This window comes from Panthera uncia, assembly GCF_023721935.1.
Source record: "Panthera uncia isolate 11264 chromosome C1 unlocalized genomic scaffold, Puncia_PCG_1.0 HiC_scaffold_4, whole genome shotgun sequence".
In the NCBI taxonomy this organism is placed as follows: Eukaryota; Metazoa; Chordata; class Mammalia; order Carnivora; family Felidae; genus Panthera; species Panthera uncia.
The window spans coordinates 26,241,927-26,256,004 of record NW_026057585.1 but is presented as its reverse complement, the minus strand read 5'-3'; the positions used below and the strand labels follow the sequence as shown (position 1 = coordinate 26,256,004).

Genomic DNA, 14,078 nt, shown 5'->3' with positions numbered 1-14,078 from the left:
ACCATCAAATACTCTCTAGTATTTTAGTAATCAAACAAGAAAGCCATGAAAGTTATGCTTACCTGGTTATTCTCAAACAATTCTAAGATGAAGGTGATGGCACTGCTGTTGATACCGATGAACAGATTAGCACAAGACAAGGCCACATAGGCTGTGCTGGGGATATCAAACAGGAAGGATGCTGGGTACATCATGGGAATGACTGCCCATCTGTGTGAAATGACATAACTCAGTGGGACAGAACTCCAGTCTCTATTCCATTTCCTGTACCACCACTAAATATAATACATTCCCTTCACACGAGGTGACATGTTTGAACTGGTGGGAGTCCCAGGAAGACCAGAAAGCTACTCCATCCCTTGGTCTATGTTCCTTATCTTTGAAGGGAGATAATAATGCCTCCCCTGACCACCTATGGGGGTTTGGTGAGGAGCAAGTGAGATGGTGGCTGTGAATGTACCTATAAACTACAAAGCCTTTTACAAAGCAGAGGGGGCAGTCTCTAACCTGCAATGCTTCCCACTCTAGTCTGGATCACCAAACCTAAGCTAAGATCCCAATAGGCTCATCATTAAAATTCACTTGAGTTGGTATGTCACAGTCAGGCTGGTTCCTGAATTCTCTATTTCTAAGAGAGAGGAATAGAGACCATTGCTCTGGCAGGACTTTACTGACCCACGTAGGAAGGATCAGGTATCACTATCTCCATTTCATAGATGAGGAAACTGAGGCCCAGATTACTTGTCTGTGGTTACAGGACAGTGTTATACAGTAAGAGGTAGGCCTGGATATAAAGTTGCATGCTTTGCTGTATGATTCTATGGGATTTAATCCTTGTGTCATCCTCTGGCCCTGACTCAGGAACAGCCTTTCAGCTGCAGTCTTCTGTGTGCAAATAACTCTTGGCCAGTACAGTTGGAAACACTGAGATGGACAGGCTGGCCATAGATGAATCAGAATCAGAGCTGGGTGAGGCATGGGAGAATGACAGATCCCCAGACTCTGGTCAGGCCACAGTTTGTGTGGAAGAAGATTCATTTGAGCCCCAGGAACACCTCCATGTGTGGAGTCAGAAACAGAAGACAGACAAATTCCTTGTCGGTAGCCACACACCCTATTGGGTGCTGGAAGCTAATGTGGCTGCCAGAAACTCTGTTTTTTTGTCAGAAGAGCATCCCCCTCCCCTGGCTTTCCTTTGGGCAGCATTAGCTAATGCCAAACAACTCACCCGTACAGCATGAGCAGTGCAACAAGGGCAGGAAGATTTTCCGGAGAAGTGTAGGCTTTCTTCTGAAACCCAATAAAGATGCCCACCACCAAAGCAGCGCTCACAGTATAATTCATCTTGAAGAGAGGAGAACAAGGCACTTAACCTCTAGAGACCTCTATTTTCAGTTCTATAAAATGAGGCTTGGGGCAGACTCCTCCAGGACTTATTATGGTCTGGGATTCTGATTCTGTCTGAACAGTTCTTAGTTAGCAAACATATGGTAAGTCATCCTTTGTCCTCCTTTTCCTCCCCACTTCCACGTCCCAGTGCAGGAAACTTTCAGCCTATATCTTTTGAAAGAATGAATTATCAAATTCCACCTAATCTTTCATTTTCTCTTTCTAAGTGGTCACAAAGTCCTGTTGATTCTACTTTCTAAGCATGTCTCTGGATTCAGAAAAAAATTAAAATATTTAGGTCTTGGCCTCATGAATTTCAAATAGATGATACCATTTTACCACTTTATCCCTTTTCTTCCCTTCCTACACAATTCAGTCCTAAAGTCCAGGATGGACAGGGAGAGGTGGGCACCCACAATGGGGTTACAGGAGGTGTCACAGCAGTCCCAAGCAGGATGAGAACCTGAGAAGAGTGAGGAGAGCATCCCACAGAGGGCCGGCTGGTGTGGGGTATTGGAGCATGTCCTTATAGGGGTCGATCTGGTTGGGGCTATCAGAGCCAGAGCAGAATGAGGAGGACCTCCACACAGGGGGCAGCTGGAGCAACTAGAGGGGGATGTCCACATGAGGGAGAAGATGGTGGCAGAGATGGGAGACTTGTTCCATACAGGTATATTGTGCAGGCAGGTAAATGAGTCAGGGGTAACAGAAGCCAGTTCCTCACTCTTGAGGAAGAGTCACAAATATGGAAACACAGAGAACCCATGGTGTTGGGATTGGAAATGGAGGTTTTAGTGAGCTCATATTGTTTGGTGTGTAGACAGAGAAATACAGATGTAAATGCGTGTATATCTATGTATATACATACATCTCTCTCCATTGAGAAGGCCTGAAGCCACTGATACCTCAGTGGCAGAGAAAATATATAGCCCTGAGATCTTGGTTTCTGAGGATTATTTTCCATAGGAAGGAACCAGCGTTCCACAAGGAGATGGCTGATTCCAGGATAGGGCTGAGGGACGTACACGATGAGCCTGGAACATCTCACTATGCCAGGGAGCATGGAGGTGCTCAAGCAAGATGAAGACACAAGTCGAGAGAAAACAAAAGTTGGCTTGAAGGGGCTCCCACTGGCCAAACGGGATAATCTGAGCATCAAAATGAATAAGAATGGTATCAGGCTGTAATTAACACAGGAATCATTAATCCACATGGCTATACATAAATAAACGGAAAGTCTGATAACAAATAGGATATTTACATAGCTTCAAAGTACCTCTCCCCCAACTCTTATCAATTATAAAATGGAGGAACTCAGCAGACACCTTGTGACCAAAGTGACCATCATCAGTAATAGAACAAACTGAAATCAGAAGCTACCTGATCAGATGCAGTGAGAAGAACAGAGTACATTCATGATACCACTGAATGAATGATACCACCATTCACGATAACCTGAATCTAATCATGAGAAAACTTGGGTCAAACTCAAAGAACATTTTACAAAATAACTGGCCTATGATCTTTAAAAGGTCAAGGTTGTGGGTGTCAAGAAAAGACTGAGGAACCATTCCAAATTGAAGGAGAGTGAAGAGAGAGGACAACAAAATGCAGTGACTCAGAGCTAGACTCTTTTCTAGAAAAGACATTATTGGGGCAATTAATGAAATTTGAGTGGGGTCTGAGGACAAGATGGAGGTGACCCACCAGTGCTAGTGTCCTGATGTTGACAGTTATGTTGTGACTGTATTGGGTGTGTCCTCATTTATAGGAGGTAGACACTGGAGGTACGAGGTGTACGTGTGTGTGTGTGTGTGTGAAAAGCATCCTGTTGGGAAGTTACCCTCAAATGGCTTAGAAAAAAAGTGTTGAACTATTTTTATAACAATTTTGTGATTGTTTCAAAATTGAAAGAAAAACAGATGACATATAAAAAATAACTTAGGGGGTGCCTGGGTGGCTCAGTCGGTTAAGTGTCAAACTTCAGCTCAGGTCATGATCTCACAATTCATGGATTCCAGCCCCGTGTGTCGGGCTCTGTGCTGACAGCTCAGAGCCTGGAGCTTGCTTCAGACAGAGCTTGCTCTGTCCCTCCCCAACTTGCACTTGCACATGTGCTCTCTCTCTCAAAAATAAACATTAAAAAAATAACCTAAAATATCCTATCTGTGCTGAGTGAATGATATAAACAATAAGTGCTTATTCATTCATTCATTCACTCACTCATTCATTCAACAATGACCCTCAGGCATATGTTATCTTTTTGCCACTGGTTAGTGAGGGTGCTAAGCTCCAACACTGTAGATCCTACAGTTCAGATTCCAGGCCAGTCTTAAAATTTTAGAGCCTCAGAAGCATGATAGCATCATATTCACCATCTTCTAACTCTTCATTGGCCTGCCAAATGTCTACTTTGCTAATATCACCTCTCATCGAGATACCCACTCTATCTACCCTTCCAGCCACAAATTTCTCCTTTGGCTCAGAGATCTCTATAGATAGGCAAACACATGGGTTAGCCTGAAGTATAAATTTTATAATCCTTGTCTTTAAAAAAAAGTAGAATGCAAAGACCAGGACTTGAATAGCTTTTCAATGCAGGCAAGCCTAGCTCCTTTCATGTTTAAAGCACAGGGCCAGTGTGGGTGGCTACACGTGATGTTCTCATCCAAAGTGAGGCTTGCAGGTTCTGATTCCTCCCCATGCATTCAGTGTTTTCTCAGGTAGACAGGACAGAGAGGAAAGAACTTAGCTGCTACTGATAGATTTCTGGTTTTGTAATGTTAAGTGATGAATGTGTTTAGGAAGCTGAGTAAGAGAAAAGAAATCATGTCTTTATAAACCCTAGTATTTATCATAATTATTAAAAACCACAGTGAAAAAAGTTGTTTGTGTTGACCTCCACCATGATATATCTTATCATAACATGAAGTAGAGACTCCCGTTAGTCTTAGAATACTGGGATAAAATAAAGGATCTTGTTACCCACCCACAGTCCCCAGAAAACACGAGCTGGTATCATAATGATCCCTGCTACAATATAACTAAGCCTTTGCTACCAAATTATTTTGATCCTGTGGCCTGTCATAAATTAACCCACCCTGACTTCTTCCTGCTCCCAACAACCTTGGTTGTCAGAGAGGTGGTAGTCTGCTGTTGACTTGATAAATAATTTTTTCTTTATGTTCCCTAAAGTGGTGGCTAATTGGATTTAATGGGGAAAACAAAGTAAGACCACTGGGTAGAGTTGCCAGATTTAGCCAATAGAAATATAGGATGCCCATTTAAATTTGAATTTCAGATAAACAACCAATACTTTTTTTTTAGTGTAAGTCTGTCCTATGCAATATTTGGGGGGGGGGGTGAGTGGGATATACTCATACTAAAATCATTGTTTTATCTGAAATTTAAAATTAACTGATGTCCTATATTTATTTGGTGATTCTACCACAAGGGAAGTTCCATCCTCCCCCTTTTAGGGGTAGGTCAGTATGTAAGAAGAGAATGTAGGATGAAGGACCTCTTGATATCACCTCTTCAGCTCCAGATTATGTCCAGAAGGCCAGCCTCATGCCTGCAGTGCAATGATTATTCAGTGGGTCAGAAGGCCCCTCGGTGCCCTCACTCAGCAGTTGTTAGGCTGAGCCCCACATCCTTCCCCAGCTTGGGGCTTCTAATTCTGTACCTTTCAAAGAGACAGCAAACACACAAGGCCCTCGGCACAGCACCTCCTGTAGCCCTGACAGTATGAGAGCCCCACCCTGCCATGTCCCCTCAGTCAGAGCAGACAAACACCTGCTGCCTTGGGCCTTGGAGGCAAGGGAGGTGCCATGATCTGACACTTACAATGTCCCAGAGGAAGTTGGTCAGCCAGTAGGTTATGGGGCTCACTCCACTGACAAACTGGAGGTGCTTGGCTTTGTTTACCCTCTCCTGGATCAAATAAAGGACAAAGCTGGCTGGGATGAAGGACATGGCGAAAATCACACAGATGGCAACCATAGCATCTACCGAAGTAGTCAGCCTGCAGCAGGACGAGAGACAAGGGGAGACAGAGGTGAAGAAGGAGGAGCAAATGCAGGAGAAAGACAAAGTTAGACTCTGGGAAGTCCTCACCCAACTCCAGGTAGCAGCCTCCAGAATCCCCTTCAGTGGCTGGAAGCTTGTCGCTTCACTCAATTGTGCTAGTCAAACTGGGTCAAGGTTAAATGGGTATCTGTGGCTTCCTGTTCCACGTTACAACTGAATACTAATATTAATGTGAACATTGAATATTTTCCATGTTAATATGATAATCTAAACAAATTTTATTATGTTTTCTAATTATCTGTTGATGGTATATAGAAATGGATTCTTATATTAATCTCATATACTATAATGCTCTCATTAGTTCTCATAATTTGTCAATAGATAACTTGAATTTTCTATGTAGAGCAATAGGGTGTGTGAAATCTTGTTAAGTCACGTTTTCAAGAAACATATCACAACATGGAGAAATGTTCATAATGTAAATTTAAGTGAAAAGAGTACAGGCCAGTTACATAGAAGCTTGGCTCTATTCACCCTTCCCTGGATTGAAGAGAAAGCATGTGGCTAAGGGGGCAGGTGTGGGCTGAAGTCTGCCTGAGCTTCACATACAAACTATGACCCTGGTGTGGGGCAGTGCCCTCACAGAGAAAGGAGCGCTTTTTGTGCTGCCCTGATAAAACTACAAAGAACATGATCCATACATATAGTAAAAACAGAATAAATAACTGGAAGAAAACACACAAAAATGTTTAGAGGCAAAAACTGTGTAGGGTTACGGCAAGTAAGTTTTTAAAACCCTATTCTATAAACTGACATATAAAAAAATAAATAAAAAATAAAATTCTAGGGGCGCCTGGGTGGCTCAGTCGGTTAAGCATCTGACTTCGGCTCAGGTCATGATCTCATGGTCTGTGAGTTCGAGCCCTGCGTCAGGCTCTGTGCTGACAGCTCGGGGCCTGGAGCCTGTTTCGGATTCTGTGTCTTCCTCTCTCTCTGCCCCTCCCCTGCTCATGCTCTGTCTCTCTCTGTCTCAAAAATAAATGAAAACATTAAATAAATTTAAAAAACCCTATTCTATAAACTTTATTTAATGAACATATACTATTTCATATGCTACTTTTATAACCTCAGAAGATTCCTATTTCTTATTTCAGATTCAAGAGGCTTAGCAGAAGACACAGAAACTTGGACTGAGTGAGAACTGGTGTAGGATAGACTATTCTTCCTTAGTTTAGGGCCTCAGAGGGTATCCAGAGGAAGGCCAGAGGGACCAGGGCCCAAGTTTTAGCTGATGACATTTGACATGTTCAGGGCCCAGTGTTCAGGGCAATATACTGGGATAGGAAAACGTGGACCCTCACAGCCTACCAGAAGAATTCTGCACTAACAAAGGCATACCCACCAAAAACAGGCCTCAAATGGAGCACACATACTACAAAATTGCACAAGATTATTGTTTTTTACTGCCAGAAAATGTGCAGTAAGAACCTAAGCTTGAGGAAGGCAAAGATCTATTGATATCTTGAAAACCTGGTCATCTGAGGGATATTACCAGAATCTAAGATGATTACTTCTGGGGAGATGAAAGACTGACTCAACTTTCCCAGTTCCTGGCAGTCACTTTGCATACTGGAAAGGAGAATATTTGTGTAAGCTCCAGGAGCAACTTGTTATCAAGACCTGAAAGGGAAGAGAACTATATACATGCTTACTTTCCAAATAAATACCAAGAGAAAGAATGGCCAAACAGTTTGGTACACAAGGCGTTTGAAAGTCTCATGTTCATGTGTGCCTAATTTAACAACCTTGCCATCCAGCCCAGCAGCTCATGTTAGTGAGAATCCTCTTGGGGTGTCCAAAGAATGGAGAGGGTGACAAGCAAGCTGTGAGGTTGGGGGCCATGGTGGCTTACACTGTGATCTCTGAGAGCTGCTCCTTGGTCAGGTTCAGGGGCTGGCTTATGACGGTGATGCCATACTCCTCAGGGTTCTTGTCCTTGTGCAGGCTGGCCCGCAAGATGGCGTTATGAGCCACATTGAGAAAGCTCACCAGGGCATGCCAACCTTTGTTGTTAAACCATACCTATGGGACAGAGATAATAGGCTTTGTTAGGTGGTGCTACAGCTGTTTAGAGAAAAAATGAGCTGCAGGAAAAAGAATGTAAGGAGGAAGAAGGGTTTGGCAGCTGGAAGACATTCCATGCTAGATTTCAACAGGAGAAGGGATGGAATTTAATTAAGCTGGGAAAATAAAACTAAAATAACTAGCTTATGTGAATTTTTAGCTCTAGGGCAGATTATGTAGGGCCAATACCTTAATGTTGTCTTCAGTTTCTAGATGTTTCAGGAAAGCAGGCATTTCTTTAGAGGCCTCTCTGGTGATGGGGCCCTAGAAAACCATAATGAACAAGCACCAGGGTTTCTTCCCTGCTTAGCCCTCATGATCATTTGTTTCATGATAACCAGCATGTCAAAAGTTCTATTCAAATCTTCAATCTGTTTACATACCCCGCTCACATTCATTATCTGGCCAAGGTGGCTTAAAAATCCAACGAGTGCTTCCCCAGTGATGGGAAGAACCGGGAGCTTTCCTCCGATGGAAATTCCTCCGTACCTGACAAGGGAACAAGAAGTCCTCAAGTCAGTGCCATGAACTGTGCTTGTGCTGCTTCCTACTTGTCAGTAACTCTCTCAGGTTCTGAAGGGAAATGTGTACTTTGAGGGGGATTTTCTGGACCAGGGAACAACATGGCTCCACTTTACAAACCTACTATTAACACTTCCTTGTTGCCTCCGGGATAAGTCCTAATCTTTACTGAGCTTGGTCTCTGCCTACCTCTCCAACTTAGCCCCTCCTCATGCCTTCCCTCAAGTGGCATATTCCAGCCACATCAAATCACTTCCAGAGCCCCTGATGGTCCAGGCTGCCTTAGTTTCTCTGCCTCTGCGGGGCTGCTAGCTTCCTGGGAGTGTCTTTCCCTCTTTTGAGCAACTGGCCAACTCCAACTCATCTGTTATACGTCATCTTCTCTTTGAAGTCTTCCTTGACTCTCCTTACACTCCAACCAATGATTCCTTTATGGGTCCACTTCTGTGCTTTGCGGGCACTTCTGGCAGCAGTGGGCTCACCTTCATCTGGTCAGGATCAGTCCCGCTGGGCCTCTCTGTCCGTGCCTCTCAACCCCTGCCTGCCTCCGGCAGTCCCTCACCATCCTCTCTGCCTTTAGCCCCATAATTGGGGTCCTAGCATTGGCTCTCCTGCTCTAATCGATCTTCCACAGTGCTTGGAAGTCTCAAGTGATCATCCTCAAACACTGATCTGAGCCTGTCGCTCTCTGGTTTAAAGCCCTTCAGTGGCAGGATAAAAGCCAAACTCCCAGACAGGATAAAATTAATGTGCTGCTTAGGCAAGGCAGAAGAGGGGAACTTTATTTCTCAGGGATTTAAACTGCACCCCCCCCCCCAATATTTCTGCTTCAACTGAAGCCCCACACTTCCCTCTAGGGGGATTTCCCTTTCGTGGTCCAGACTCTACCCAGGAAATCAAGTCAACATCAGCTCTGCTTTCATTGTAGAAGTCCTATTCCTGAGGGACCCCGGGAGGACAGCTCATTCTTAGAATATCCCTGGATGATCCTCTTCTTAGAATATCCCTGGATGATCCTCCAAACCTCTGAAACCATTTGAGCCTCCAGAACGTCCCAGGAACAGGGTGAGTCTGGGGCTGGGCCAGACTCCCTGAGGCTCGAAAGGGATATGCCAGAGTGGCAGGGCTTAGGTTATGAGTCCTCTCACTGCAGCCTTCTACACTGTTATCCTTGTGAAGTTTTAGAACCCTCTCCAAGTGAGAATGCTCTGGAACTCCTCCTCAGGAAATACCACCTCCCATATAGATCCACCGAGATCAACTGCTGAGCACCTACTGTCAGAGCTACATATCCTTCAGGACGTGTCTTGTGAATTCCTGAGTACATACAGAGCAGCCCACATGGCTTTGAGATGTGGCTTTTTTTTATGTGCAATTATTTTAGAGGGATATGAGATTTCAACTTCTTACAAAAATAGTTTCTTACCTCTGTTCATTGACCCAGAATTTGCTCTTTAAGCTGAAAGCCAAAACAAATCATACGATGAATACCATAAGTAAGGCAGTAGTGTTAACTTTCCTTCCTAAACATTCATTGGGGCAGCTCAGTCCTCCAGGGCAGTTTTGCATTTCCTGATATCCAAACAGTGTGGAAGCCTCCAGGCCCAAGGGCTGAACCCAAATACACATGCAGAGGAAGGACCATACTCCACCATTGGCTCTCCAAGTCACATCCCACATGCTGGGCCCTCTGCGTGGCCCTGTGGTCAGGTCATTTGTTAGACCATCTGGACCCAGAAAATATGGACTACTATACCAGTTCAGAGTGAAGACTGCAGCCCTCCCATCTTCCATCCTGCATAAATAAGACTCTCATAATTACCTGCACACTTGGGAAAAGTTCTGACTTAGTCTAAGCCCAAAGTTAAGGACTGAATTCCAGCCAATCAGGGGTAAAATTATAAGACAAGAAATGAGCAGATGCCAATTCTAGACCTCATAGTTTAGGCCCAGAAACTATCACGGTCATCAAGCACAAAATCCCAAATTCCATATTGCAAAAATTTGTTGCTGAGAACAAAGTTTGGGTGGTTGCTGTTTATTATAGTATTGAATAAATTCTATGCACTCTGCTCTTAATTTTTGTGCTTGGATGGCATTTTTCATTTTGCTAACTGCTGGCTTGGCACTGCCCTCTCAGCAGCGGCTCTCACCACCAGCAGTGTGTTCTGAGTCCATTTATCCCTTGTTCAGAGTTTGATAGAGGAAGCAACTGAATGCACTACTAAAATTAGTATGTTTTAAGGCCTCAGAGCACATGGGGACTGAATTAGGGTTTCCTTTGACCCTCTTTTTAGAGCATGCTGTTGTGGATCTCTGATAGGGGCTGCTGAAACCACTCATCCCCGGGGTGGAGCCTGATAAGAACAGCTGCAGAGCTGAGAGAAGCAAGCACTTACAGAAGAGCTCACTGGCATACTAAGGCGATGGAGGTGATAATTTACAGCAATGTGCAGTTAACCTGGCCAACCTGTGGGCTCACTCACACACTGCCATCCCACTGCCTTTTTCCTATGTTGGTCTGATTTTTTCCTTTCTCTTCTTTGCTTCTTACTTTCCCTCTTGCTTCTCTCCTTTTCTTCTACCTTTTCTCCTTTACTCTCTCTCTAAATGTGGTCTCTGTTTCTTAACCAGTTAAAACATGAGGCTGCATTACTGGATAAACTCTATGCTTTCTTATGTTACTTTTAATGGTACATGGGTTAAACTTTAAGATGGCTTGGCCTAAATAAAACAAAAAAAAAACAAAAACAAAATTAATCTTAAATTACATTTTACTTGTATATGTCTCAATTGTTTTTTTTTGGTTGGATGAGGCCCTCAAATCAGGGAAAATAAAATTTTCCGCTGCCCTGATAGTTGATACATTGTGAGAATCAATTATCTTCTGTCTCTAGTTAATATATTCTACAGGAAGCCAGGATTAAAAGTATAAAAGAATCTCTTCTTACCTGCTTCGTATAAGAGCAGGATATGTTTTTACCAAGAAGTCAGAGATGTTCCTGTTTGTAAGATCTTGTAGAATTTCAGAGCTGTGCTGTATTCTCTGAGGCAATGAGACATCTGTGTTAATCACCTTGGAATTTGAGGCTTGTTATTCTCCAAAAATTATTTATGGACTCAGCTGCTGGGAAAATACTAACTAAAGCACTGGCATGTGCCTAATTCCCACACTAAAAAGTGGGAGTCATCTTTGGCCCCTCTCTTTTCTCCAATCCATTTTCAAGGTAGGATAGAGCCAACTCCAAAACAAATATCCTCATTCCTCCGGTTCCAGACTGCCACCCTAGTCCAAGCCTCCACTCAGACCTCACCTGGACCTCGACACAGACTTCCAGACTGGTATCCCTCATTCAACCCTGGCCTTCCAAAATCCATTTTCTACCTAGAAGCCAGACTGAGCTCTAAAAATATAAATCAGAATACCCCACTCCATGCTTTCCATACTCAAATAACCTGTGGGATCCTCTGAGGATCATCACCATGGCTGCCACGGCCTCATGATCTGGCCCTGCCCTGCTCTCTGAGGCCCTCTGCCGCCACTCTCCTTACTCCTCACCCTCCCCACGTATCTTCCCTGCATCTCCAGTGCACACTCCTCATTCCTGAGGTCGCTTTGCACTTGGCAGTGCCTTCTGTCTTCTTTGCTCTGCCCGGACAACCTCACACGGCTAGCTCTTCCTCATTCAAGTATCAACCTACATTTTTCTCCTCAGAGAAGTATTTTATATTTCTGTCATTCTCGATCATAACCTACTGCTGTATTATCTTCACATCTGCATCTCTGCTTGAAATTTTCTCTCCAGTTCATCTGCTTGTTTCTCTGTTACCTCCCCATAGGACATGAATTCTGTGAGAGCTCTGTGGTGTCCCCAGCACTCAGAACAGTAGCTGGAATGTAGCTTAAACAATAAATTTGTGACATGAATGAAAGAAGTCAAGCAGTGCCTTATAATTTACAGATTGTAATAATACGCTTCAAAATATATCCAGAACTGGAAACTTATTTCGACTTTAGAGGATTCAAAAAGCCCATGAGTTTGGCCACCAGGTGGCAATACTACTTTAAATTTGGGTCTACACTGTTAGTTCAGTTTCTGGTCAATCAGGAGCCTGGGGTGTCGGGCACTACCCAGATGTAGCTGAGGGGATTTTTGGTGGCATTAAAAACACATCACATATACCATCACATACCATTCCTTATATTTTTATATACTTTCTGTCTCCCTTCCCCATTCCCATTTTACTCCTTTTAATTCATTTTCTTCACTTGGTTCCTCAAATGCTAGGAGAACTACCATCTACTGACCGCTTACTGTGAGCCAGACATTGTATTAAATCCTCCATATATGTTGTCTCCCTTCATCCTTATACTCTTATGAAAGAGGAACTGTTGCTTTAATTTACAGCCAGAGAAATTGAGGTCCAGAAAGCTCAGCTAACTTGCACCAGGTTACAGAACTTGTAGGTGATTGTTCTAGGATTTCAATCTCTAGCTGTCTGTCTCCACAGCCCAGCTATTTTCACTCTATCACCCTGTATTCTCACCAAGCTGAGAATGGTACCCAGGGGACCAAGCTACCCTGGTAGAATCTAGGCTGGAACAATTGCTGGTGCCTGGTAATTTGTGAGAAAAAATTTTTTTAATTCTGTCAAATAAAATACTCCTACAACTTGATCTCTGTGCATTCTAGAAGTTAGGGATGGAGCACTTCCACCTCAGGGCCCACCACCATTCAAAGAATGTTAGGGCAGCAAGGGACCCTAGAGAAGACTGCATCAGCATCCCCATTTTCCTGATGTGTACAATTTACTACCTCTGAGTGAAGCCCATACCCTTTGGCCTTATTTCAGGCTGAATAGGAGAGTGTGTCTGAGTGAACAGGGTGAGTGGGTATAAATATGAGTATGTGACACACACACACACACACACACACACACACACAGGGCACCTCCTGTGCAGATGCCTGAGATTCAATTTTGTTTCCAAGAGAAGCATTAATGATAGTGAGGAAATGCAGAAGTGACCAAAAAAAAAAATCACAGGAACTGGCTCGTCTTTTCCCAAGACTCGGCTATGGTGGTCTGTTAAAGCCCACCCTGCCCAGGGACCAAGGAGTAACTACTGAAAAAAGTTCCTAAACTAGGCGGGCAGCTTGAAGGTAGGATTCACGGATGAAATGAAACCTCACACAGCTATGCTTAGCCTTCTTTCCCTGTCTTCCCAGCCAAGGACTTGACATCCAGCGTCTCACCCTCAGTGTCCTGATGCTGGATATACCTGAGTGGACATGGTCACAGGGCCCCTCAGTAATCACAACAGAAGCAAAGCTTTCTCTTGGGGTACAGAGAATTGGGGCAAGTTCCCTGATTCCCTACTATGGGATCTCTATGATTCTACAGTGGCTGAGTTGTGATTCAAGGGGAAAACATATTGCTTGAGAAGTATAAAGCCATATGCTTTTAGCATAAAAAAAGAGAAAGGAGGATGCTTACAAACACAGAATCATTTATAGGCCAGCAACTGTGACTGACGCTATGGTAAAATTCAGTTGTCCCCCATTATGTGCTCTAACTTTCTGCTGTAGGCCATAGTAACATACTTTTATCTTGGGTACAAGGCCACTCAGAATAAAGACTATAGTTCCTAGTCTGCCTTGATGTTCAGTTGTGGTTAATCATGTACAAGAGAAAGTGCAGTGTGGTAGCTTCTGGAAATCTTTCTTAAAAGATGGTGTATTTGCACACTGTCCTCTCTTCTTCATCCTTTCTTCTATTCTGCTGCCAGAGAAGTAGATTCTGCCATCTTGGGCAGTGAGGCTGAGGCGTGTTTACCATAGAGGAGCAACAAAACACAAGGTCATGGACTGCCTGCAGAAACTTCCACATGAGAGAAAAACAAACTGCCTCTTATTTTACTCACTGTTAGCTTGAGGTTGTCATCAATTGAGTTTACAGTTTCTTTAGTCACATTATTTCATTGAGTTCTCAACATAATGCTATCAAATAAGTAG

At 43.6% G+C, this 14,078-nt stretch overlaps 1 protein-coding gene across 1 annotated transcript in view; it reads right to left on the bottom strand.

Annotated features, from left to right (window-relative positions):
* The window catches only part of ABCA4 (ATP binding cassette subfamily A member 4), a 131,758-nt gene that overhangs the window by 23,728 nt on the left and 93,952 nt on the right, over positions 1 to 14,078 (bottom strand). Inside the window, exons 31-38 of the mRNA XM_049616790.1 lie at positions 11,016 to 11,110; positions 9,491 to 9,523; positions 7,926 to 8,031; positions 7,732 to 7,806; positions 7,331 to 7,500; positions 5,236 to 5,413; positions 1,229 to 1,344; positions 63 to 210 (exon numbers count right to left, since the gene is read on the bottom strand). Coding sequence (XP_049472747.1) covers positions 63 to 210; positions 1,229 to 1,344; positions 5,236 to 5,413; positions 7,331 to 7,500; positions 7,732 to 7,806; positions 7,926 to 8,031; positions 9,491 to 9,523; positions 11,016 to 11,110 — 921 coding nt within the window. The remainder of the gene's footprint in view (positions 1 to 62; positions 211 to 1,228; positions 1,345 to 5,235; positions 5,414 to 7,330; positions 7,501 to 7,731; positions 7,807 to 7,925; positions 8,032 to 9,490; positions 9,524 to 11,015; positions 11,111 to 14,078) is intronic.